General features: G+C 48.0%; 1 protein-coding gene across 3 annotated transcripts in view; it reads left to right on the forward strand.

Moving 5' to 3' along the window:
* Positions 1 to 27,702, forward strand: part of Inpp5a (inositol polyphosphate-5-phosphatase A) — a 186,765-nt gene that overhangs the window by 105,506 nt on the left and 53,557 nt on the right. For all 3 annotated transcript variants that reach the window (XM_021167526.2, XM_021167525.2, XM_029479152.1), the window contains 4 exons: positions 12,171 to 12,234; positions 17,444 to 17,547; positions 24,697 to 24,749; positions 26,648 to 26,767. In XM_021167526.2, the coding sequence (XP_021023185.1) occupies positions 12,171 to 12,234; positions 17,444 to 17,547; positions 24,697 to 24,749; positions 26,648 to 26,767 (341 nt within the window). The remainder of the gene's footprint in view (positions 1 to 12,170; positions 12,235 to 17,443; positions 17,548 to 24,696; positions 24,750 to 26,647; positions 26,768 to 27,702) is intronic.

The raw sequence follows: 27,702 nt of genomic DNA on the forward strand, positions 1-27,702 counted from the left end.
AGATTTTTCAGGTGCAACTTTTTATCAGTGTTTGTTATTTTTTTCTTATTTCCAATTGGCATCCAACAGAGTGACTCCTGGTTTTCGAATGTTCTCACATCTGCAGGCCCTCGCAGGTGGTGCAGTGGTGAGGGCAAGGTATATGGAAGAAGGTGGGGGAAGGGTGTCTCATGTACTACTGTTGACATCTCAAGGGTAGCCCAGACTCTAGTCTCACATCCCTGTGTTTAGACAGAGAGCATGAGGTGTCATGCCTGTGCTATGGATGGTAGCCCTTTGCCCTGTAACCCACTTTTTAAGTTTTCTTGGGCAGACTTGTTGCTGTAACTATTTAGATGCTGCTAGGTAGGGACCACGTACAAGAAGGAAGAAGATGTTTCTGTCTCAGAAGCAGAAGCGTCTCACAGATTTCTTCAGCTAAAATGAGAACCTATCAAATCTTTTAACCTCAGAAAGGTCTACTTTTCTTAGGTTACATCATAAAAACTTAAGTGATTGATTTTTATGCTCACCAGGGAATGATGACATTCTTGGTCCCTATCCATAATGGCTTTATTTTAAACTGTGGGCTGGAGATTTAATTAAAGTATAATCAGGGAACTGAAAGAGTGCTGATGCTTCTCCTCAAGGTGGGCACAAGTGTGCATGGGACGTTAGAAGGGCTCATTATTGCAAGTGTTTACCGGATGTTAGCGGCCCTCATCATTGTGGGTGTGCACAGGTGCTGGGTCGCATTGTTGTGAGTGTACAGGAGGTGCGAGAGGCCTCCTTACTGCTAGTGTCCAGGGGCACTCGGAGGCCTCCCTAGTGCTGCTGTACCAAAGTCTGGACAGTCTCTTTATTGCACATATGTATGTGGGTTCCTCATTCCTGGAAACCTCCCCACTTCAGAAGTTAAGGGCCTTTCACACAGCTTAGTGGTTGTACCCCCTTTTGCTTGCATTTATGGTTTGTTGATTTCCATGGCCTTTTGTGAGCACTTCTGTGAACCCACATGACTCCTGGTAACCACTATACACCGAGCACAACTCACCTGTTGGGTGTTGTTTTCAGCCCTTGGCCATTATCACCTAGGGCAAAACTGAGATGCTGAGCATAAAGTAATATGTGGCACAGGCTAGCAGATTTCAGGCAAGTGGTCCACTGATGGTGCCAGTGTACTAGGCCCCACTGGGGCCCCTTTGAACTGGAACGTGGACTGCATACACACTCTTCTTTACTGTATAAGAATTATTAACAGTAACAGGGAGTGAGGGGGAGTTCCAAGACCCATTTTATAAACCAGAAGTAATAAGACTCAGGGAGTGGCAGCTAGATGTGACTGGGTTAGCCTTTTCTCAGTTCTTTTCTCCTTCAGTTGATGGGTTATGAGCAGTATCCCACATTGTAGAGTACTGTATACCAATAAGCGCAGACTGGTAAGGCTCATAGAGCCATGTAGTGCGCTTCTCTACTCTGGCGTCATAGCTTCCCCCAAGCTGGAGGCCACTGTGGTTCATACAATGTGGTTAGGACCCAGAGCTTAATTCTAGAAGAGCTGGTTCTTCCACGCTCTCTCTACTCCTTTGTCTTCTTTGTGTTTGTACCCTAACTTTGTGTTAGATTGTAGAGACCCAGTGTAGTTATTGAGGGGCAACTGTGTGCTTCAGTTTCTAGCCTGGCAGAAACTCAGCCCACTCCACCCGGGAAGCTTCCATTCTATTCAGGGCTCTACCACATTCTGGTCTTGATGTGGTAGCTCCATCTTGTTATCTATAGCTTTCTTCTTTCTCACCTTTGGGTGCCGTCTCCTCTGGCTCTGTCGTATGCTGTACTGCAAGGAGTCCCACTGCATGCCTGTGGCCCTCCGTGTCTTGACCTTCCTTAGCCCTTTCTCCTCTCCAACCTCAACTTCTTGCCCTGGTCATAACTCTCTTCCAGAAAAATCTCTTCCTCTCTGCCTCCACCAAAACCTAGATGTCCAACCTTCTGAAATAAAATTTCCACTGTAACCTGGACACTCAGTGTCATCAGAATCCTGTAGTATGCCATCCTTCTCCCCCAGGCTTGTAACCATTCACCTGTAAGACGGCAGTAAGAAAGGACTCAGTTGGCCTCCAACCCTGAGGCAAAGTCGCAGTCAGGTGTTTGCCCCGACTCATCTGTGGCCAGGGCCTCCTCAGTGGCCCTGTAGTGGTGCATCCCTGGGGTTGCCCTTCCTCTTTGACCTGTACTCCTCTGCTTTTCCCCTGACATTCTGGCACCACTTCTTTCTTTAAATGAGAATGACAGACACGTGTGAGGTCAGGCCAGCGGTGCTGAGTCTGGAAAGTCAAACAGCAGATCCCTGACGGGTGTTACTTTCCCCTGGTCTTTCTCAGCAAGGTCTCATTTATAACAAGGCCATTAGTGGGAGATAGCTTGTTTTGGACATCTTTCCCGTAAGAGTTCTGCGTGATTTGCCTCAAAAAAGAGGTAAAGGTCTCTTTGTGGATAGTGAAAGCACCAGGTCCTTCTGCCTGCAGTACCAGACAGGGACAAAAATTTTAGGGTCCCTTTTCCTCTGGGGTGGCTTTGGTTCTTCCTTTCTGGATGGGGCAGAAGTCGTAGTTTGGAGGCATGTCCGGGAGGGAGCTGAAAACACCAAGATTACATCCCTGCTGGGGAGCTGGGGAGCCCCCTAGGCTAGCAGCTTTCCATGCTAGGCCTTAGTATCCTGGCATCATCCAAGGACTCACCCTTCTGTGTGCTCCTGTGTCAAAGAAAGAGGTTTAGAAGAGGTGACACTGCTGACAGGAGCGTTGGGCCCTATTGGCTTATTACACCGACCCATGGTGCCAGGTAAGCACGGGAATGTGAGGAATCAGGTGCTGTCTTCCCTTCCCTGTGTTGTAGAAAGGAAACACTGGGTTTCAATAGCTTGATGAGCCCCAAACCCAGAGGAGGCTGGCACAGGATTACACAGGGGGCCTCTCACTGGGCCCGTGTTGTATGCTCAGAAACAGGATTGGGTGGAGCAATTCCAGCCAATGAAACGGTCAGCTAGGGGGTGCCCTGTCACATATTAGATCATCAGAGTTTGAGGACAGGCTCCTGTGGATGGAGACCTGCAGGCACCAGGAGGGGAGCCTTGTGTCACCATATTGCTCCCCCACCAGGCTTGTCACTCTGCTTCTGTCATCTCTGTCACTTTCCTGGGTGGACAGAGTGGGCTCAATGGGTGGGAGCAACTCCAGATCTTTAAGGGAGGTTTTACTCCTGCCTTGCGTTTCCTGGGAACTGCAGGGATGAAAACATCCTCCAAGAAGTACAGATGGGACAGAGGACGCACCATGTGGAGTGTGCCACACCCAGGGTGCGCACACCACGGAGGGTACACTGCCTGGAGTTGTTTGGTGTAAGAGGAGCCCAGGAAACAAGCAGAGAGAGAGAGAGAGAGAGAGAGAGAGAGAGAGAGAGAGAGAGAGAGGATGGATGCAGGGACAGAGAGATCATTTTCAATTTGCTTATTTATTTTTACATGTATGTGTGTTTGACTTGCATGTATGTGTGTATACCACATGTGTACCTGGTGCCTGAAGAACCAGAAGAAGTTACTATAAGGAGCAGAGCGAGCAAGCAGTGTTTCCTCATGGCCTCTGCATCAGCTCCTGCCTCTAGATCCCACCGAGAGAGCTCCTGTCCCGACTCCTGCAGTGATGGACTGTGCTGTGCTGTGCTGTGCTGTGCTGTGCTGTGCTGTGCTGTGGGAGAGACTCTCCTCCCCAGGTTGCTTATGTTTTATCACAGCAGAAACCCTTAGACTGTAGTGCAGGCCATATTCCAGGCTAGCCTGGGCTACATAGCGAGATTCTACCCCCAAAAACCAAAGAGAGGGGACAATTAAGGTGAGTAAGACATCTTACTCACATGAAATAAGAAAGGACTCATGGCCAGCAGGCCCACAAAAGAGATGATAAATGTTGAAGGTTGCTCTTGAGACAGCCACCCAAGTGAATGAGGGAGGGAGGGATGGAGGGATGGAGAAGGGTGAGATGGGAAATATGGGTCTGTTTAAGTGCATGTCAGGCATGTAAGACAGATCATCTATGAGAGAGAAGGTCCATCACAGAGGACAGGAGCAAGTGCGTCCTCACTTCAAGGCCTTGGAACCTGAGAAGAGTGACAGCCAAGAAATGTCAGATCTGGAGTGTGGCCATCCGGACCCTGGATCACTCACGTGTACCCTTGGAAGAATCGCACCACAGTAGCATTTCCTCGGGCTTGGAACTAAGTTAAATGAGTTGAAGCAGAAGTAGAAGGCAGTTTTCCAATGTAATTGAAATTCAAAAATCAATTAAAGCCTTCCTGCAGTGTTTTCTGTGTCCTGCACTTGGCTAATGGCAGGAGGTATTTTGTAAACAAGTCTTGCTTGGTGCTGGCCTCTCTTCAAGTGCATTGTGCTTTAATTATCCTATATCCATAATGCACATAACTGGGATTGTAATTGAAAAGCTAATGATTTTTAGAAGCCAAAAGAGAAGTCAGGGCTGTAACAGTGATGTAAACTCATCATATAATTTAATTACCATGAAGGTTTATTGATTGACTTCTGAAACCATTCAGATATAGAAAAAGAATAACTTAATAAATTTAATAATTAAAACTAGATGTTATTTTAAGTTGATTTTTATATTATAAAAACTCAGTCTGCAAACTATATGTTATCCGGAAAAAAAGAAAGCATCTAGGTTACATAGGCTCTAAGTCTGAGAGGAAGGTACCTCAGGGATGCCAGTGAAGGTCTAGGGGCCTGCACGAGAAGCCCCGTTCTCACCTAGTGATATCTTCATTAACTATGCAGAAAGCTTCAGGGTTGGCATCCTTTCTCATCACGGCAGAGGTGTGCAATGGGCACAGCACACTGCATGAATTCTGCATTCTGCAAGACTGCACTCTTGTGTCCGCACACCTCTTTCCACAGTGAAACCAAAGCCGGACTTGCTTTTCCCATCTGTGGTTGTCAGCCACCCAGGATAACATGAGATTGGACCAAACAGACACCTGCTGGGCGTGCAGTGTCTCAGTTCTGCTGTGGTACTTGGTCCATTTTTAGTGCTCACTTGATGTCTTCAGTCAAGCTTGAATGGCCTGTCCTGGGAGCACTGTCCATGCTCAGCTGCAGGACATAGTGGAGGACCTGTTCTCCCCACTCTCTTTTACTATTCAAGTTTCTGACTTCAGTTGTCCAGCCCCTCCAACATCTCAAAGGGAGCGTGAAGAGCCAGTTAAGTCATTCACGGTCAAAATGATTCAGAATTCAGACTGACTGTGGATTTGGCTGCCTGCATCACTACTGGCTTCTATATAATGGAGACTTATGCTTTGTCTCCAGTGCTTTTAGCATGGTGGTCACATTGTAAACCTGTGCTCACCCCTAGGTGTAACCTGTCCTTGGCTTCTCCTCTGTGGCCACCCATTGTCCCCTCTGACCAGTCCTTGTCACTGTTGTCTGCTTTGTGCCCACTACTTCTTATCCCTTACCCACCCCTTGTTCTTCTGTCTAGCAGTTCTTCCTGCCTGACACTCATGGGACTGGGCCTTCATCCCTGCTCCGCCCCCCCCCCCAGTTCCTGTTGGTGTGTCCATCGTTTTAGGACAGCACTGTCCACAGGCTCACATGTAGTGACTACCCAGGCCTATGATGTGACCACTGTGCTGGATAGTTTTGTGTAAACTTGACACAAGCTGGAGTCATCAGAGAGGAGAGAGCCTCAGTTGAGAAAATGCCTCTCTAAGATCTGGCATTTTCTTAATTAGTGATTGATGTGGGGGGAGGAACAGCTCTTTATGGGTCATGTCATCTCTGGGCTGGTGGTCCTGGGTTTTATAAGAAAGCAGGCAGAACGAGCCAGTGAGCAGCTCTCACCCATGGCTTCTGCATCATCTCCTGCCTCCAGATCCCTGTCCTGCTTGAGTTCCTGTGCTGACTTCCTTTGATGACAGTGATGTGGAAGCATAAGCTGAATAAACCCTTTCCTCTCCAAGTTGCTTTGTTGTCTTTCATCATAGCAATAGTAGCCCTAGCAAGACAGCCAGCTTAACTGTCTCTATGTTCCAGGTTTGGTGGCGCCCACTCGTGGCTGCCAGGCTTTCTAGCTTTCTCCTGGGCTCCTATTCATCTACCTTTCATATTCAGCTTAGGACCACCTGCCTAGGGATGGCACTGCCCACAGTGGACTTGTGCCTCCTGCATCAATTAACAAGCAAGAAAGCGCTCCCACAGACAGGCCTACAGGCCTGCCTGCCTGAGACAGTTCTTCAGTTAAGGTTCCCTCTTCCTAGTGGCTCCAGTTGTATCAAGTTGACAATAAAAACAAAGCAGCACTCCCTTACACACACACACATACACACACACACAGCCCAGGTGTCTCATCCTCATAGGAACCCTTAGGCTTACTTGCCCTGCCCATCATTGTCCACACCCTCAAGGGTATGTGCCCCTCCTACAGCCCACCTTCAAGCCTGTCTTGTGCTGTTTCGGCTGCTCCACACTATGGTAATGTGAAATGTTAACAGGCCTACTAATCTGGTGGAATTTATTGTAGTCCACCATGAGATATTAAGTGGCTGTTGTGTGTAGTGTTTACCCTCACTGTCAGGATGACTTGTGCTTTGCCCTGGCAGACGGGGCCCTGCCCTTCCCAGGCTGCCTAATTGGAGATGCAACAACCAGGAGCTGTGACAGAGTTCAGCACCCCATGTACAACATGCCAGCTCCCATGGTGCACGCTTTATAAAATGCTCCTTAATTCAGGGACAGAATATCATTAACTTTGTAAGTGGATGAATACAGTGGACAACCAATTTAATTAACTTCTAATGTCGGCTGTTGGACGGGAGATGGAATGAAATTATGTGTACATCGCTTGGGCCAACGGCCAGCCTGGATGGGGCTTGGTGCTGGGGGTCAGGGGTGAGGTGGGGGAGCAGCTTTTTGCCGTTATCTCCTGTCCAGCCCTAGAAGCCCGAATGTGTCAGCTCTCAGTTTGTGTGGGTTACAAAGGAGGACACCCTGTGACAGTGACATGCTAAATGCTGCCTTTCCCACGCCCCCCCCCCCCCCCCCCCCCCCACACACACACACACACACACACATGGTCCACTTTCCTTCCCCCCCCCCCCCCCCCCCCCACACACACCAAGTAATGCTAGGGAGACAGGCAGTAATGCTGTCTCATCCAATTAGATTGGCTGCTCGTGAGTTTATTATACAGGGAAGGATCAATAAAGCTCTACATTGATTGAAACGAAAGCTTTGTTTCATTTATTATTGTTTATAATCTAATGAATGTTCAAATAACTTTGCCCTGATTTATTACTCAATCTGTTAAATTGTTTTAAAGCCAGTACACTCAGGGCTTACCTTTGGGGTATGGTCAAAAAAGTACTTTTTGTGAATACACTCAGCTTTTCAGAAGCTGTGCTTTAGGTCATCTTTGAGACTTGAGCAGACAGTTGAGTATACCAGGCAAGGCCGCTCAGCCAGCGGGACCCTAAGGGTATTGTGCTGATGGACTTCCTCCAGGCACTAATCATATCCCTGCCCTCGGTGGACAGAGCGAAGACAGGCAGGCAGCGGGGTATACAGCATTTCGAAGGAATAGTGGGGTGCTGGGCTGGGCTGGGCTGCTTGGAGGAGATAGTGTTTCCATGGAGACGTGGAAAGCAGGGGCTCCTGTGAAAATCACCTGGAAGAGGAGAAACAAGGCATGTCATGACCCCAGTGGCAGAGACCTTGGCTAGCCCATGCTTCCTGGCCAGCAGTGCTGGAGCCCCGTGAGTGACAGGCGTGCTGATTTGTGTGAGCACACAGGGCAGAGGGTTTGTACTTAGAGGAGGCTGGCGGACTCCTGGCTGAAGAGGAACCTATGGGGGCAAACCCATTTGGAGCTGATGGCTTAGCGTTGGCAGAGAAAGGAAATTAGAGATAGACAGTGGGTCTATGGTCCATCAGATTTGTAGGTGAAGTGGAGATAGGTGTTGAGGAGATGAGAGGCAAAGTGGGGATGTTGGAGGAGTTAGAGAAGACCATACTCCCCAGGGCAGCAAGAGGGGAGGAGGATAGCTACATCCAGAATTGGAGAGACTTGGGTTCTGGGAGACCAAAGGGGGATTGTGCAACCACCAGAGGACCTTTTAGAAAGGGCCAGTGCAATGCATGTGATCTTATCAACCAAAGATGGAGTGAAGGCCACCCTAGAAGGAGGAAGATGAAGACAGAAATGAGGAGGAGGGGGAGGAGGAGGAAACTCCAGAGAAGAGACTGTGACACCCTAGGACTCAGCAATAAAAGTGCAAACCTATCATCCCATCAGTAAGGAGGCTGATGCAGGAGACAAGCCTGGAGTATCTGAAAAGAGGAAGAAGAAGCAGGAAGGAAGACAGGCATGTGTCTGCATTGCTGAGGGAAATGTCTGTCTGATTTGCAATTTGAGCACCATTGAAGCCTTAGAACAGAGTAATATTATGGTGTTGAGAACAGAAACACACTTGGAAGCAAACTTTTTTTTTTTATAGCAAAAATACTAAACACAGTATTAGCAAGCAGAATTCCACAGGATAGGAAAACATCAAGTTGGGTTATGCTCAGAATGCAAGACAGGCATATTCATACAGGAGCCTCCATCGGGGGTTAATCCTGAGAGATTGTGTGCCCCGATGGCTGCATAGTGGAGTGAGGGTACCTCCTCTCCTTGGGATGAGGCATCTGCCAGGTGTAGGGGAGGTGTATGTGTTTACTTCTAGGGAGGAGTAGGTGAGGTAGGGGTAGTTGAACCTACTCATGGTCTATTATTCTGTCAGTTCTAATCTGGAATACCTAAGATCTATGGTTGCAGCCCTAAAGTTTACTTATTGTTATATCATACAAAGCTTTTTTTTTTTGCTCATAGATTGATTTTATTTAAAGAAGCAAAAACGTGGAGCTGGAGACACTTTATCCATAGAAACAGTATGGTACAGTCTTAAGTGAGGTACTGCTTGCCCAATTCTGTATCACCTTTAATGAACACAGTTGGCCTATGCAGAGAAGACCCTGGTCTTTCTGCTATGGCCTCATGATCCAATGCTCATCCCTCCCTGGATGCCTGCTGGGTGCTTTCAGCGCTGTGCCCACAGGGCCGTGGAAGCTGCCCATCATTGTCACAGGGCATCTGGCCACAGGTAAAGCAGGCTGTTCCCACCTTAGGATCACATGTAGGAGATGCTTGTGTGATCTCCTCATTCATAGGATTTGCGAGGCAAATGGCACTGTTGAGTATCTCTGTTGATGGATCCATATGGCTTGAGTTTAGGACTAAGCCATTTCCTGGAAGAGTGAGCCGCACATAGGAGCCTAGGTTAATGGTGTGTTCTTTGCTGCTGATATCTCAACAGAAATGATAGGTTGCTCAAACCAATTTGTCACATTTGTTTGAGAATACACAGTGATAGAGGTTTTTCTAATTAGTAGCTTAATGTCTCTTCTGTGTGGGCTCCTGCTCTAGACCAGGAGACTCCCAGGCTTGTAGGTGGCCATATCAGGAGTACAACAAAGCATATTGCTTCTCCTCTCTGTGGCGAACTTGCAAACAGTAGTTGGCCACTGTTGTTCTGACTCTCCTGTGTATGCAAGCTGGGCATACCATTGTTACATTCAACGAGTGGAGATCTGTGGTTGGCTGCACCCTCCACGTCTGGATTGTGTCTGTGAATTGCTATACTCCTCCTGAGGCTAGAGTGTATCTGGTTGGCTGCACTCCCCCTGAGGTTGTGTGTCTGTAGATGGCTATACTTCCATTGAAATTGAAGTGTGTTTGACAACACTGCCAGTGTGGCTGATGGTGGCTGGCAAGCAGGTCCATTTGACTAACTAGATCTCCTGTGCACACTCCCTGTCATGAACCCACTTGGCTGGGAGTCTGGACTCTAGGCCAACCTTAGTATCGAGACACTGAACTTGTCGGGAGTTCTGAGTTTGCCACCCTGGCCTTCAGGGATAGCAGGGCTCTCGGCCAACCTTTAGAGCGGTGGCAGAAACACAGTAGAGGGTGGCTGCTGCTGCTTATTAGCAGAAAATTAATAAGCACTGGTGACAGGTTTATAAGTATGTAAAATGTATTTTAATTGTTTATAGTAGAAGAGGCAAGGAGTCAATACTCCACGATGTGCAAGGCATACTTTCAACATGCTCTATGTTCAGGGGTCTTCTGGTGGCAGCCCACAATACACCACCACACAGACCCTGTGCCCTGTGATGGATGGAGTCCTGGCTGTATTGATACAGTGGCGAGAACCCTGGAAAGTTGGTTTGAACTTTGGCTTTGTATATTCGCTAGAGCTAATAGTGGAGTTTCTGATTCTAAGAACTGCATTTTGATGTATTCATTGCAGTTGATCTCCATTTTTATCATAAACTCACAATAGCATGCCAGCCTTCTCATGTAGGCTTAGTGTTCAAAGTGGTCTTCATTATGCTTTCTTGTTTCTCTTCGCCTGGGGCAGATAGAAAGGCATCCTACACAGGGCTGTGTATCATGTGGGCCTGGAGCAGGTGTTAGGTTCATGCTGAACTCAGTCCTCCAATGTTCTCTTCTGGCCCATAGAGGAGGCTGAGTCCCTGCATCTATTATGAACCATGGTCTTTTCTACTGATGCAGCCTAAAGAAAGTAAGCTGAAGGCTGGCTCCTTCCAGGTTTGTCTGCTGTGAAGGTGCCTTATTTACACATGTCTGAGCAGAGGAACATGTGACTCAGTGGGTCTGGCTGGACCATCCACAGAGCAGAGGCATCTTCCTGCCATAGTACAAATGGGGACAGAGGATGTGAACCAGGAGAGCTCTGGAAAGTTCTGGAGTCAAGGGTCGGTGTGGTGAGCAGAGCACCTTTTGAAGGGGTGTCTGGCAGGATGAAGGGAGAAGGAGAGGAGTAAAGGGAAGAACCCCCCAGACTTCAGGGGACCCTGGATTCTGGGACTGAAAGTGTGGAGTGAGCTGTGTGGAAAAGCAGAGGGCTGGAGGATGATCAGTAGGTCTCTGGGGATTAAGGAGAACAGAAGATGCCATAAAAAAAGAGTGGGATGAAGCCTTGTCCTACCCCACCCTTGAGGACAGTTTGATTTCAGAAAGCAGGTAGAATTCCACATACTCATATACCAGATGGGGTCCAGTTTCATGAGGATGTCATATGAGCAAACCCATATACCTGGCAGCTGAAATACAAGGCTTGATTGGAGTTTCCTGCATTGGTAATCAGGGTTTTGTTGGGTGTGGTAGCCAGGGGCAAAAGTCTACACCAAGCAGTATTACAAAAGAATTTGAGCGTTACCTTTGAAAGGCCAAAAAAGCCATCTTTGCTGCTAGCAGACATGGCCTTGGGCCCAGTGGCATGTGTAGATCAGGCTATTCCTATGTGGATGCTGGGGAAGAAGGACCGATCCCATCCTTGTGTGGGCATTGGGCTGGGTCACCAGATCCTTTCCTTTGTAGACCCTGAGCTGGGGAACAGACCTTAGACTTTATGGGTACTCTGGCCAGGGGGAAGCAGACTGTTCCTGTGTGAACACTGAGTTGGGGTCAGACCAGCTCTATGTAGACATTGAGGTGGGACCAACCAGATCCATCCTTATGTGGACACTGAGTCAGGGGACTAAATTGTTCCTGTGGGAACATTTGTGGTGGGAATTGACTAACTTCTATACATACTTTGGTTCATATTATTGAAGCCATTTCTTTTCGGACTCCATTTCTCTTAATAGTAAATCCCATCTGTGCCTGTGTTGTGGTCATAGCGTAGATGGTAGTGGGTGTTAAGCTGTGGGATCAGATGAGTGAAGCCTGGGAAGATGAGCCTTGATCTCCTGAGATACCATGAAAATGTATGCAGCCTGGAATGGTGCAGCTTGGGACAGCACCACTGTGAGGAGACTCAGGAGCTGTCTGCTTGGTGGTTGGACAGTGCTGCCCAGAGCTGACTAGTTCACCTCTGCACTGTGCTGGCTGGTGGGTGCTGGTGGGTGCTGGCCTGCCTGCAGCCACCTCTGCCTCAGTGCTGGGACTGAGTGACAGTTTGTCTCCTCTGCTGTCCTTGCAGAAGCTTCTTTTGTGGCTGAGCACCTCACACAGGTGACAGCCCATACTGCCCTGACTCTGTGTTTGTCTTTCCTCCTACAGGCACTAGGAAGCTTTTATTTTCTTCACGAATCCTTAAAAAACATCTACCAGTTTGACTTTAAAGGTAAGACTCCATGCTGGCTGCCATGATCTGTTTTTACAGCCCATCCCTTGGTCTGGCCTCTCCGGGTCTCTCTAGCTCTGTTGTCATGATTAGGCCTGCATGGTCTGGGTTTGATGCCACTTGTACATCTTGAAGACCTGGTACCCTGGCCTCCCTGAGGAGAGGTGCCGCTGGCCTGCCCTGCCCGTCCTGGGTCACATGCCAAAGCCCCTGCTCTTTCCTGCCCATCTCAGTGGGCTCCAGCTTCCTTACCAGACTCAAAGGACCCAGTGGCCCTTAGAAATTCGAGAAAACGAACAGTGGAGGAGGATTGCATGTTTTAGAAACAGAAGTAGACATACTTGTGGTGGAAATTTCTGGCTGTCATTTAGTAAGTGGTGCTGGCCCTGGACTGTTTGAATGAGCATCGCTGCTGATGCTGCTTTTTACACAGGTCATCTCTGTGGAGTCTTTCAGGATACCTGTGACCTCAATGGAAGGGATTTCCCCAGGGCCCCATTTACCTATTTCATGTTATTGCTTCTATTTTAAGTGAACCTTCTTGGACTCCCTGCTGGACTGGGGCCAGATCATGTCGCTTGGAAAACACACTGAGTTCGTGACAATTGTGAGGGTAGCTGGTATACAAAATGATGTCATTCATTTAAACTCTTGGTTCCTAGCTGGTGACTCAGTTTGGGATAGGTAGTTGTAGAGCCTAGCTGGAGGATAGTGGGTCACTGGGGCATAGCATTGAGGTATATCCCAATTCTGCTTCCTGATCTCTAGGTGTGAGCAGTTTTGCCATCAGAGCCTCAAGCCATCCCTGATGCCACCCTGCCACCACTCCTGCCAAGGCTTTCTACTGTGATGTATTGTACTTTCAAACCCCAAGCCAAAATACTGCTTTTTTAAAGTTACTTCTTATCATGTATTTGTAATGAGTGGAGTGACCACTTCCATCGGCTGCTTCAGATTCACTGTTGGTTTTTACCCAGAAAGCTTCCCCTAGGAGACGGGGAACTGTCTTCCCTGCATGGCTCCAGCACCCCAGCCTGCCTTGTGCTGAGCATGATTCTTGCCAGCAGAGTGGTTGTCCCTTCTGCAGGTGCTTCTCAGTACAGCATTTGTCTTTCTCACCAAGCATGTGGCCAGGAGGAGGTGATCAAGACTGCTTTCCCATGACTCTATGGATATTAGGTACCATTGCATGTCCCCAGCAGGGATGTTTAGACTTGGACTATTCCCTTCAAAGCTAGGGTAAGACACAGTACCCAGGAGGTCTCTGAGTTCGAGGCCAGCCTGGTCTACAAGGTGGTTTCAGAACAGCCAGGACTACACAAAGAATCCCTGTCTGAGTGGGGAAACAAAAGAACATAACACTCAGGAGATTCTGAATCCATAAGAAACCATTTGTATACATATTTAACTACTAAATGAAGTCAGTCATATTGTGCTTTGCTAACACACAGTTCACTGTCAGACTTTAACCCAGGAGCCTCTTGTTGCCAGTAGGGGCAAAGCAGAACCAGTGTGGGCATGTGCTAAGCATGCTTCTATCCAGGGTAAGACTTGACTCAGCAAATATAGTGGTCTAGCCTGGTGGCAGCTGGCACTCATGGAGCCTACAGGGTCATCTCAGGGTAAGGTGGGCACATAGTACTCATAGTCCTGGCTTGATGTGAGCTATTGCAAGAAATCTAGACTTTGTAAACATCCTGACTAAAACCAAGAGTTAGTAACCCAATTTGGAAAAGTGAGAACCTAGTCAGAATTTAAGGAGTCCCTGAAAGAGCAGCAGAGGATAGAGGGGACTTCTACTTTCTGGTCCAGTAGACAATGTTTGGAAGGCTTGGTGTCCATTCTCAAAAATGCAAGCAGAGCTGCTGGTTTTGGATCCAACAGGAAATAAGGACACAGGGCAAACCCATCCCCCAGCAGACATGTAGGTACGGGGCATGCTCACCGAGAGTGGGCATGCTCTGGAACTGCGGCTGGTGGGCATGCATGTGCAGCACGAGTCAGCTGGGGCCCTGGAGGCTGATGTGGATGAGCTTGGAAAGGAAGCCGCCCCATTCCCATGTGTCATTCTGAGTCCCAAGGAGATCTCATAGTCAAGGCCAGGTGCTCCCTCCCCCTTCACAGGGCCTGCCTTCAAGGAAACCAAGTCCCCAGCTAAGTGGGCTCTCAGAACCCATCTGGCCAAGAGAGTGACACTCAACTCCAGCTTCTAGCACTCTTTGCTTTGTGGAATGTGGGGCTGCTGAGCAGTGGAATGACCACAGCCTGGTGCAGACTTAGTCAAAGATAAATGTTGTTCTGACTCTGAGAAGATGCCTCCCTGGAAATCCTCAAGCAGCAGAGGCTAGCAGGGGTGGGAGATTGAGTGTCTGACACTATAGCCATAGGGCACGTGGCCTCAGCCCCACAAATCGATTGCTTCTTTGATCCAGTGGCTCATGTTCTGTCTTCAGCAACATGCTAAAGACATAAAAATCAGGCTAATGAGATGAACCAAGTCTCTGACACAGACTCAGATATGACAGAGATCTGGAGCAGTTGTACTGGGAATTAGAAGCAAGTGTGGTCAGTGCACCCAGGACTGAGGTGCAGGAAAGTAGGAAACAAAATTCACCATAAATAGGGAAAAAAGTACAGATTGGAGGCAAATGAATGGTATTACATACAGGAAATCAGAGAGAATTGGTTCTTAGAGAAGATCTATTAAAGTGATCAACTGTTAGCCTTATGAACCATGAACTGAAAAAGAAAGAAACGGAGTATTGATAACAGAAATGAGTAAGAAACCACTGAGAAGTGAGTAGGGGCCACTACTGATAACATGGTAATATCAGAATATTATAACAAGCCTGTGCCTATAAGCTGTGCTTGTAAGTTTAGTAATACAGTGGAACAGTTGTAGGGATATCACAATCTGAATATTTGTACAAGGATTTTGCAGCTGGAAATACCTACAACTGTGAGTGAAGTTAGGTCAGTGGTAAACCTTCTGAAAAAGCCTGCCAGGCCCGGGAGGGCTTCCTGGTGAATCGACTGAGGGAAACTACAGTCTTCTCTACAAAGTTCCCAGGTCCAAACCAAGGAGTACCTGGACCTGCCCTGGAAGGCCAGCACTGCTTGAATCCCAAAACCAGACCAAGGCATTGGAAAAAGGGAGAACGGCATACTACTTCATGAAAATAAAATGTAGACGGTCTCAGGAAGACGATAGCAATGTGTAAGAAGAGGTATACACTATGATTGGGGTTTATATTGGCCAATAAAATTGCTCACACCATCTGTTAAAGACAGAAAACATCATGACAGGGTCAATAGAAGCAGAAAAAGCATATAGCAGAATTCAGCAAATACTCGCAGCAAACTAGGAATCTCTATCCTCCACTGGACAAGAGAATCAGCTACAACCCCCTCCAGCATGCATCAGAGTCAATGAGAAACTAGAAAAATGAATGGTGTGTCAGTATAGAGGAATGCTGGTCAGCCACCAAGAGAAGTAAGCAGGTGAAAGATGCTGGTCTAGGGGCTTTGCACTGCAGACTCCAGCTGTGACTATCTGGAAATGGCAGAACTCTAGAGACAGAGAGCGTGGCTAGATGGAGTGAAGTGTTGTGTGAGGGTGCAGGGGAACTTCTGGACAAGGAACTGGTGCATGTGATTCTGTAGCAGTGGGTACATGACATTTGTCTGCATTTACCAAAACCCATAACACTGCAGCACAAAAGCAAAGCCTGAATGAAGTACACTGAACTTCAGTGGGTATCATGGTCTATGCTGATGTGCACAAATGCACATGTGGGATGAGCACATCCACACATGTGGGGAGGGCACATGTGCTATCCTTATTGGCTCTGAAATGACCTTTTAAAGATGTGCCTTCCCACCCCAGTTTCTTCCTCATCCTCTGGCAATATGACGGCTGCTGGATTCCTTCCAAGTGAGGGAGACACTGCCTACCCACCCCCAGGTGCTATGTTCTTGCTCTGCTAAGGCCTTTTCTTTCCGAGTGAGGGAGACACCATTGTTCTTTGCAGTGAAGGTGGTGGTGCTGGCTTCAAAGCCCAGCTCGCTCATGTCCTCTATCTATTATCTGCAGGAATCTGGGGAATAGAATAGGAGGCCCATGATGCAGTCAGCTCAGAGTTGACCTAGGACAGCTCCTCTGGGCTTTCAGGTTCCTGTTACAGTCATCATGCACCATCAGTACAACCCACACAAGATCACAGACCTGACTGGGAACCCCTGGCCCTAGCTATTTCTTTAGAATTGAAGCTTTGTTTTTACCTGGGTTCACCGTCTACCTATTTATGTCTGGAACAACATCTCTCAGCCAGCTCTCGTGGTCCCACTCTTGTCGATAGTATGGACAGCACTGCAGACAAGGAAAGCCCTGCTGCTCCGAGAATTTAAGGAGCATGTTAATGTCTGGGCAGCCGCCAGGCAAGGCTAGTCTACAAGAACCTGCTTCACAACCCAAGAGCTTCTGTTTTTAGCTTGAAATATTGGGGTGCTGGGGCTGGTAACATAGGGAACAAGACTGTCTGGGCTATGACCTGGTCTTGGAGGCCAAATGTTGTCTGAACCTTCTGGCTCCTTGCAGGGCCAGCACTTCTCTTGTCCGGCCAGTGAAGGCTCTGAGAAATACATTCTCGTGCTCCTCAGGCATCACTGAGGGTGTGGGACACTTGTCCTTAGCAAGGACCTCCCTCAGGCCTGCCTGCCTGCCTGCCACACTTCTGTCGGTAAGGAGGGGTAGGATAGCCGCTAGCGGGGCAGGTCTGAAGGATGCCTGCCCTGAGTCTCCGTCTCCATCTATGTGAAGACTGTTCCTTGGGATATGAGTGATGTCGTTCGTGTGTGAAGAGGAAATCAATGTTATTAAATAAATTCATGTGAAGGTCTGAGTGAATGGTAATTCCACAGCCCTCTTAAATATATTCACGGCTTTCAAAGAGGGTGCCAATTAGCCCCTGTAAATCTACAGGCTGGGAGCTCTTAGGGGATAATGAAGTAGAGTGTCAGGTTCCAGGTCATGGAACAAGAATTTATGAGTCACAGGCACCTCTGGAGCAGCAGTTGGCCTCTTGCCTGCTTGGAAGCGCCGTGTGACCCAGGGGCTGCTGTGGTAGGCTTGGCATCGCCCAGAGCATGAGGCTAGTTGTTAGGGTGTACCGATGGTATTAATCCACTGCCTTCTGTCTGTCTTTTCCAGCTAAGAAGTATAAAAAAGTCACTGGCAAGGAGATCTATTCGGACACTTTGGAGAGCACACCCATGCTGGAGAAGGAGAAGTTCCCACAGGACTACTTTCCTGAGGTGTGTGAGGACTGGTGCCTCCTCAGCAGCACACTGATTATCAGAATGAGTGAGTCAGAGGCCATGTAGGTTTGGACTGTCCTCCACTGTCAGCAGTTGCAGTCAGCCGTCACACTGCAGGGCTGTTTCCTTGGAGTTCGAGGTGATCTGAACTATCCTGAATAACAGCACCGAGCATGTTAAGAGCTCAGGTTCTGTTGTCACTATGCTGAAAATGTCACTTCCAGACAGAAGAGCCATTCCCCAAAGAGGAAGAAAGGTCTTCATTCTCTTGGGCTGACCCAGTGGCTTGGAGTCACTGTGTGCCTTGATGTGCCGTGTCTTATGTGCCGTGCTGTGCAGGTACTGTTCACGGTAGTCTTTCACCTTCCTTAGGGTTACTGGAGTGAGAGCCAAGTCCCAGCCAGTGAAGGCACGGCAGCTAACAGAACTGGTGGCTTGATGATACATTTGTACCTGCTTGATAAGAGTTTGCAAATTCAAAAGCCAAAAGCTACTTTTTTGTCTCTACTCAGTTGAGTAGCTTCCTTCAGGCTTCATTTGGCCATCTTGCCCTGACTCGTGTGTTGAGGTCCAGTAGGTGTTGGATGGCCTGGCTGGAAGTAGGAAGAACAAGAGTTGGTCCCTGATGGCCACTGGCAGTCCACACGTGTCCCACCTTTGCCATGGTGTTGGGGCAGTCCAGCCAGTCCCAAGGACTGTTCTGTGGTTCCCTCTCATAGATAACTGTACTGTGTTCACTTGCTCAGAGCTAGGGCTTTTGTTTGTTTTGTTTTGTTTTGTTTTTAAGCAAGGTCCCAACTTCATTAACTTGCATTGCAATTGTGCCTTGAATGAAGGGATCATGGCTGCCTCTTATCAGCTTGTGGCTTGGCTTCCCCATCCATTGTCCACAGGCCAAGGATGGCTCAAATCTCTTTCCTCTTCTGGCTCAGGTCTACCCTGGCTCAGCTTTTTGGCCCCTTTGCTTCATGCCTTCTAAGTGTCTCCACCCTTAGGAGGGTGGCAGGGAAGGTTCCAGCCATCTGTGGTTCATATGTAATGACAACTGAATTGGAATGTTGCTGATCCCCACAGAAAGACCCCATGGGCATTGTTGTTCCCACAGAAAAGCCATGTGCCAACAAGTCAGCTTTAGAGTCTAGTTGCTGCTCAGTTTGGGCTTCTGCTTGCTTAGGACTGATCCCAGTTACTCCAGAGGTATCTTTGGGGCTCTCACTGACTGTGCTATTTTTCATTCAAAATTGGCCAGGCATGAGGGCCCAGGTAGATAATGATTGGTGCTGGAGCAGTTTAGGGTGGGCCTGGAAGCCAGGGCTGGCTGAGGTAGTAAAGTATATGCCCTGTGCTCTGGCTTGAGATGTTCCCTTGCAGGGCAGGGCGAGTACACTTAGAGTTGGGCATAGGCAAGCATGGTACATGTGCCAACTCCCTGGAGAATCAGTGTTTGAGGCAGCTCCCCACCATGCATCTCTTTACCCCCCATTAAATACTTGTTTAAACTATCTCAATACTGAGACAAGGAGACAGACATGTGGGCCTCATCCAATGTGAGTGAAACAATGACTGCATACACTCCCTGGTCTCAGATGAGACTTTACCAACTGTATTCACTCCTGAGGACAGTGTCTGTCCCCTCTCTAAAAGCCCCAAATGTGCCTGGTGCTATGATGAGCCCTGCACTGTGCTCTGTGTTTTAGTTCCTGTGGGTATAGTTGCACTGTGCATCTTCCAAACCTCTACCCATAGCAGCAGACATGTGGTGTCCCCATAAGAACCCAGGGGTCAGCCTTCATCTCCCACAGCCACGTGCAGCCTCCCTGTTGTCTTATTCTTGCATCACCCATGAATTCCAGAACTGGAACCCCATCAGCTGGCCCACAGAGCCCCTGGGCTTAGAGGAGTCTGAGTGCTCAACTGGGGGTGTCTTGGCACTCCATGAACTCAACCTTATGTCATGAGCTGTGCTATGGCACCACAGTAATTAACAGCAACGAAAGCTCACTTTAAAGCCACAAACTCCTCTGTCCTCTGTCAGTTCTGTGGTGCTTCTTAATTCATAGAACCTCTCAGAGCATGCTATGTTCCATTAAGGTAGGGCCTGGGGCTCCAGTACAGAAGTCACCAGCAACAGCTCTGTCCACAGCCTCAGTATCCCCACCCAGGCTTGCCCCTTAATGCCTTCTGCCAGGCCGTCATTGCACCCAGCACATTTAGGGGAGAGAATTAGTTGAAGACTGATCTCTCTTTCTTTTATTGCCATCACTTAAGGATAATCTAAATGTAATTACTGTGATGGAGGCATAATGCAATTCCAAATAATGACGGCCCTCTGCTTCTAAAACTAACAAAACTTTCTCTGCTGATTTATGGGTGCTTCTGGCTCAGTATGAATTTCAAATGACGCCTCTGGGAGCAACACTCCAGATAACGTGAGGCCATTTTTAAAAAGCAGATTTGTGTAGTCGATCGGACCGAGTCATTTTTTTCCTCTTGGCCGTGGTGAGAAATTGGTTGTTACCATAGATCACAGGCCCTGCTGCATGTGCCCATGAAAGATGAATTAATTCCACTAATGCTCCAAGCAGGCCTTCCTCAGTGGGGCTGCTTGGTGATAACCTCCCACAGCCTCTCTTTTCTCCGTTGCGATTTATGCTCTCTCAGTAGATGAAGCTGCCTGGATTCGCAATCCATCTGCTGGCTCAAGGAACCCTATTAACAGGGGACTGAGCAGAGGCCGCACGAGGTGAGCGCTGTGCTGCTTTCCAGGGCCTGTGTGGGTTGCCTTTCTGTGGCTATGGCTCCTCTTAAGAGAGAGAAGCCCTGTGAGGGCCTGGGTACCACCACCCAGGGATATGAGATTCGGGCCATTCCTATCAGCTCAGAGTTCATAAGTGAAGGGTTCAGAAGGTGGTTAGGAAGGAATATGGCATGCTAGAAGTGACCTATCAGAGTTGAGCCCTGCCTCCCATCTGCAATGGCCAGGTGACAGCTTTGTAGGTAGGTGCTTCTAGGCCTTCCAAGGCCTTTATTATGGGCTGCGCTCCTGCCCCTATGCCTGTCGTGTGGGCCTTCATTTCCCCCACAACAAATACAACTGTAAGTAGAATTACTACTTAGAACTCTAAGTAATATTTGCCCTATACAACAAATACAAATGTGCATATCTGTTTCGGTGTGCATGTGTTAGTTCCTTTGCATGTATTTGTGTGTGCCATACGTAGAGGGTAGTCAGGGAGGCCCCACTAAAGAGTATCCATCTCAGAAAGGCACCTAATGGTCTGCTGATAGGGGTGGGGCACATAATGTTGGCTAGCCCCATGTAGCGACTACCCATGTTTATGTTTGACCATAAAAGGGAATGAGTTGTCAGAAAGACAGAACCTTGGCCCAGGAGCAGGAACCTGGATCCCAGCTCTCTTCCCTTCTCCAGGCCCCTGGCCGTCTGAGGAAGTTTGGGGCTCTTTTCCTTCTGGTTTGCTGTGCAGACCTTTCAGATCTCTGACGGGTGTATGGGATGCTGAAGGAGGACTGTCTTTTGAAGTAGTTAAGTAGGGCTTGCTGGATTTTGGGAGGACAGAGATGTGTCTCAGTCTAGACCAAGGGTTATACAGTGAGGTTATACACTGGGAGTGTCAGCTGAGAAAGGACCCTGATAATAGCTGTCTCGTGTGAGGCTATGCCAGTGCCTGACAAATACAGAAGTGGATGCTCACAGTCATCTGTTGGATGGAACACAGGGCCACCAATGGAGGAGCTAGAGAAAGTACCCAAGGAGCTGAAGGAGTCTGCAACCCTATAGGTGGAACAACAATATGAACTAACCAGTACCCCCAGAGCTCGTGTCTCTAGCTGCATATGTAGGAGAAGATGGCCTAGTCAGCCATCACTGGGAAGAGAGGCCCCTTGGTCTTGCAAACTTTATATGCCCCAGTACAGGGGAACGCCAGGGCCAAGAAGTGGGAGTGGGGGGTAGGGGAGCAGGGTGAGGGGGAGGGTATAGGGAACTTTCAGGGTAGCATTTGAAATGTAAATAAAGAAAATATCTAATAAAAAATTGAAAAAAAAAAAAAAAAGGAGTGTCAGCTGTGGGAACGTCGCCCTGGGTGACAGCTACATCGTGCCATTCTGCCGCAATGTTGCAAATGAGGTCTCAGTGGTCATAGTTGTATTGATGAGTGTGCCTCAGAAGCAATATGTTTTCTGTAAATATTTTACTAAATTGTTGGGTTATACAAATATTAACTGTTGTATTTCTTGAGATTCACCTGGAACTCAGGGAAAGTCTCACATCTAGCTTGACTCCTAATTGCAGTTATTACCAACATTTGTTATAAAAGAAAATGCTCGTTTTTATTGTGTATTTAATTAGTAATTGATGTTGAAATCAATGCTCTATTATGGAAATTTAATTTTTAAAAACAATGTATGCATTTATTTATTCAGGATGCACACTGTATTGTGTACCCTAATTTACACAAATTTGAAAACTGAGGAGAAAATAATTTCTGGCCCTAAATTCACAAATGCCTTCCATTTGCAATGGCAGTGAAGCTATTGCCCACTGAGTAATTCTAGGCAAAGTGACTGCAGGTGGAATGGGCTTGCTGCCTCTCTGGAAGAACTTTTAGGAAGCGGGAGGGTGATCACAGGATGGCTGCTCCTCCCTGTGGAGCACACTACTCAGTGCTGTAGACAACTCTGCATTATGTGAGTCTGTGCATACTGGTCCTTAAGACAAGTGTAGGCCTGGTCTCACAGAGCCTTGCTTGCCTGTAGAGGGAACCACACTGTGCTCCATACATGAACTGTCACAGTACTGTCGGTGCAGTGAGTACAGGACCACACAGGCTGATGTCTGAGCTTGGGAGAGGTAGGCCAGTACCTTTGTACTACAAGGACATCTATATTAGATTCTATATTAGATGTGATGTTAACTATATTAGTCAGGGTTCTCTAGAGGAATAGAAGTTACAGAATGAATATCTGTCTGTCTGTCTCTCTATCTCTATCTATCTATCTATCTATCTATCTATCTATCTCTATCTATGTATCTATCTATCATCTATCTATAAAGGGGATTTATTAGAATGGTTTACAGGCTGTGGTCCATTTAGTCCAACAATGGCTGTCTCCCAGCAGAAGGCCTACGAATTCAGTAGTTGTTTAGTCCACAGAGAAGTAAGCTCTAGTGCAGTGAAGGAACGGAATTGCTAGTGAGAGTGAGAGCAAGCAGGCAAAGAGATCAAGCTTTCTTCTTCCATGTCTGTTATTTAGACTGCAGCAGAGGGAGTGGTCCAGATTAAGGCTGGAGCTTCTCACTTCAGAAGATCTGGATTAGAAATGGGTCTCCCTACAACCTTTGCCATCTAAGCAGCAGGAGGGCTGGCCCTGCCCCTCACCTGCTACAGCACAGTAGAGATGGCTCTAGATATGGGGGTTGTGGGTGAGCTGGCTTGAGGGCATTAATGTGAGAGAGCCAGCCTTGCCTCTTGTCTGCTGGGTGGTGGTATGGGTGAGGTAGAGATGCCATCATCCCCTTCCCACATCCCTTGCCATCTGTGGTGGGTGGGTCATGAGAGTGAGAAAACTGTCCCTGTCCCTCACTGGCTGCAACACTTGGGAGAGCAGCTCTGCACCTGGGCAGAAGGGTAGAGCTGGCCCTGGAAACTGGGCTTGCTGGTTAGCTGGCCAAGAGCATGCGAGTGGGAGAGCTGGTGGGCTGACCAACTCAGATACCTCTCAGACTCAGATCCAGGCTTTGAATTGGTTCGCCACAACATTTACCCCATCAGTGAACTACTGGAGCACCCAAAGGGGCCAGTCCTACAGATCCAAAAACGACAGGATCCCCATGACACAGGGCAACAACAGGATATCTGAGAGGACTCCCAGGGAAGTTCCAGTACTGGTAGAGTAGCAGAAGCCAGAAGCCTTGTATGAGAGCAGCAAGTCTGACAATGAACAAAGTGCAAGCAAAGAAGTGTGGACAAAGTACCAGACACTGTATGGGGTCCCCACCCTGTGGGGCATTCTCCTTAGGGAGGTAAGACTCTTGCTCCTGCCTCCCCTTTATGAGCTGGGGATGCACGGGGCACTGCTCCTTGCCCACAGGACCCCTGCTCCCAATGCTGAGAGGCCAATAGGTGGCTTTCTTCTGTGGAGCTGTATAAGTTAAAATTAAAGGTCACGTCTTTCATTCATATACCCTGAGTGCTGGAAAGTCCACGGGCAGGACTAATGTCAGCAGACTGTTTCATGTGCCTAGCTCCCTTGTGTGTGCGCATGAGCAGTCTTGGTTAGTGGTGCTGCAGCAACACTGGGACCAGAAATTGGTGAGGCTTAGCAGTGTGTGCAGTGTATCTGAAGCTGTTGTAGTCAAGAGCAAGGACCCAGCTTCTTCTCTCTTTCTCTCCCCTTCCCACCACTTTCTCTGCTTTTCTTACTTTTTCATCATTTCAGGACCAAGCAGGGGCTTCCCTGACTCTGAATAGTGTTTTGTTTGTTTGTTTGTTTGTAGAGAATACAGGGTAGATGTGACCATGCCCTTTCTAACCTAGCCTTCAGTTAGCAGTTCCAGCCTGGACTATCACAAGAAGTTATTTTCCCAGTTTTGAATACCTAGTTAGTGCAGGATCCAGGAGCTAGCAGAGCATCTGGTAAGGGCTGTATCCTCTTTCAAGGTAGTGCCTGGCTGCCTGTCCTCCACAAGCCCAAATAAAGCTCCAATGTGGCAGAAAGGAGGGAGAGGATAAAAAGGCTCAGACTCCCAAGCCCCTTTGCAAGAACGCCTGGCCCTGGTGACAGGATCTCCATTCAGAACCCCATCTTATCCATCTTAGCCCCATCATATTCAAGGTTGGCTGTCAACATCAGGATTTAGTGGACATTGAGTATGTAGCACCTGCTCTGCCTAGTAGCTGTCCCACATGTGCATAAACACTGCATGCTATGCCACTACTGAGAGTGGCATCTAGAGTTAAGAGAATCATGAGTTCAAGGCCAGCCTGGATTGTGTAGCAAGGCATTGTCCCCAAAACAAGCAAACAAGCAAAGTAAGGGATGTTTCTTAGCTGTTCAGTGAGCACAGATGAACCGTGTGGCTTTCCATTTCTCTGTGTTGCTCACACTGTAACCTTTACTTTTCAGTGCAAATGGTCAAGAAAAGGCTTCATCAGGACGCGGTGGTGCATTGCTGACTGGTATGTTACGTGGCATCTGACTGACTTTCTCCATTCCATAATTTTGAGTGTGGCAAACATGCTCCAGACTCGACTCACCTTGAACAGGAACATGGCTACTCAGAATGCCCCATTACTCTTCTTTTGGCTGATGTATGATGCCATGTGGCACAGTGTTAATTATAAGTTGGATATTCAGGCATTCAGCGCAAAGGAAAGCAAGGAGACCTCTTGTCCATCCTCAAGTGGAACCTGTGTGTTCCAGAGCCCACTGCACAACTGGACTGGTAGGAAGGCTTCCCATTAGGTCCCAAGCTACAAAGTTAAGCTCTGCAAAGACAGCCTGGCAAGTTGATGTTATTGGGTAAAGGCATCCTAGCTCCATTCACTGGTCCCAGCCTATTCTTCCTTTGGATGAGCATTCTCCATAGTGATACCTGCCTTGTCTACCTGAAAACTGCAGAAACATATGGCTCACTTTTCAGCTCCTGAAATAGAACTGACTAAGCTTTGGTCTCTGTAGTTCAGCTAAGGTACTGGCCCAGATCCCTAGAGCTGTTCAGGACAATATCTAGAATGGACATGGAAGAGAAGAACAGAGGGTTCCTAAGATAGAGCGACAGTCTCTCATAACCCATTCCAGGAGGTGGCCATCCATCCATGTTGCTCTTTGTCCTTGGTCTCAGGAACCAACTTCTCCCAATGCAGCATGGAAGGGTCACTTAGGGCACAGAGCTAGTGGCTGGGTTGTTGGGCTCTCCTTCACATTGATGCTGAGGAGGAATGGTGAGGTGCAGTTCCAACACCCTGTAGAAGATGTGGCATGGCAGTGTGTGCCTTTGGGATGGTATGAAGCCTTCACTTGGTAAAGCAGATGGTACATGCTAGTTGGGCATAGCTAGGGTCTTCATAGTGCATGGGAAAGGCTGATGCAGACCACTCTAGTCTCTTCAAGTCTATCTGCATGAGGCCCTTCAGGCTGCATGTTCAGATGCAGTAGAAAGACTGTTTTTCTACCTGTTTCATGTTCCTCTCTTACACGGTTCCCAGCAGTAGTTCATCTCCTGCAGTGTGGGCTCTTATGAACAGAGACTCAGAGAGAAGCATCCTCCTCCTTGAGCTGGGTCAACAGCTTACAGGAAGTTCTATAATACTATCTTTCTCTTCTAAGAAAAACAGTTCTTGCTGGGCAGTGGTAGCACACACCTTTAATCCCAGCACTTGGGAGGCAGAGGCAGGTGGATTTCTGAGTTCGAGGCCAGCCTGGTCTACAGAGTGAGTTCCAGGACAGCCAAAGCTACACAGAGAAACCCTGTCGAAAGAAAGAAAGAAAGAAAGAAAGAAAGAAAGAAAGAGAGAGAGAGAGAGAGAGAGAGAGAGAGAGAGAGAGAGAGAGAAAGAAAGAAAGAAAGAAAGAAAGAAAGAAAGAAAGAAAGAAAGAAAGAAAGAAAGAAAGAAAGAAAGAAAGAGAGAAAGAAAGAGAGAAAGAGAGAGAAAGAAAGAAAGAAAGAAAGAAAGAAAGAAAGAAAGAAAGAAAGGAAGGAAGGAAGGAAGGAAGGAAGGAAGGAAGGAAGGAAGGAAGGAGAGAAAGAGAAAGAAAAGAGAAAAGGAAAGGAAAGGAAAGGAAAGGAAAGGAAAGGAAAGGAAAGGAAAGGAAAGGAAAGACAGACAGACAGTTCCTGCTTACTTAGCCAGAGTACCTATCTTTGTGATGATTCATTGGTGCTATAACTGATGGTTTCATGCCTTCTGGCTTTGGGGAGGCAATGCTGTAGTTCACTCTGGAGTGACTAAGGATGGGTGCTCAGGACTTTGATCCTAAACTGAGGAAGAGGGTGGGATAGAGAGAGGTATAGCTCTGTTCAGTGTAACCTGGAGTTGTAGCTCTTGGTTAACAGACCCCTTTCTTTGCTTTACAGTGCCTTCGACTTGGTGAACATTCATCTTTTTCATGATGCATCCAACTTAGTGGCCTGGGAGACAAGCCCCTCAGTGTACTCCGGGGTCAGGCACAAGGCTCTGGGCTACGTGCTGGACAGGTAGGTGTTGTACCCTAGCTCCTCCTAAGAATGACTATGGCTGCTCTGAGGCTCTTCATGGTTTGTGTTTGACAGTGGCCTTGAGAGTGTCAACCTGTAAAGGATGTCAAATCCCAACAGCACCGCTGGATGAGTAGCCCCTGGGTCGACTGGGTCGACAGCTTACAGGAAGTTCTGTAGTACTAACTTTTTTCTTTTAAGGAAAACAGTTCCTGCTCACTTAGCTAGAGTACCTATCTTTGTGATGATTTACTGGAGCTATACCTGAAGGTCTCATGCCCCCTGGCTTGGGGAGAGGATAGGTGCTTCTCTTCCCTTCTGTGTTCTGTTGCTATGCGTGCAGAGCTGCAGATTGACAGACAGCATCACAGAATTGCCATGGCTGTGTTTAGTTGTGAACTCAAAAATGGATACCCCTGGTGCTCTGCTGGCCACAGGCAGCATCCTTCCCACAGATCTGTCCCTGTCCAGAGTGTCTGGGAGTGTTGAGCTTGGGTCAACTCAAGGAAGCTCTGCTGCCCAGATCATCATGTGTGGCCTTCTTCCTGCCTTTGTCTCTTTCCCATCCAGCTGGCCTGGATGTACTTCCTGGGCAAAGGATGATCCCTGGCGAAGGGATGGCAGCCTTAGTAGCCATCAGGGCTGGAAACTGCCCATCTTCTGCTGGGTCTCCCGCCTGCCATGACTACAGGCTCCTCTGTGTCTGGTGACCTGCGTGATCTTGGATGGGTCAGGACTAATAGACTGTCATCCAGAGAAGATGGTAGCTGTAGTGGCTATTCTTGGTTGTCAACTTNACTATATTTGGAATGAACTACAATCCAGAATTGGAAGGCTCACCAGTGACACTTATCTGGAGGCTTGGAGATCCTTATCTGGATCTTGGTATGGAGATCTTGAGNCATAGTGGCTATGGATTCCAGAAGATTAAATCT

This window comes from Mus caroli, chromosome 7, assembly GCF_900094665.2.
Source record: "Mus caroli chromosome 7, CAROLI_EIJ_v1.1, whole genome shotgun sequence".
In the NCBI taxonomy this organism is placed as follows: domain Eukaryota; kingdom Metazoa; phylum Chordata; class Mammalia; order Rodentia; family Muridae; genus Mus; species Mus caroli.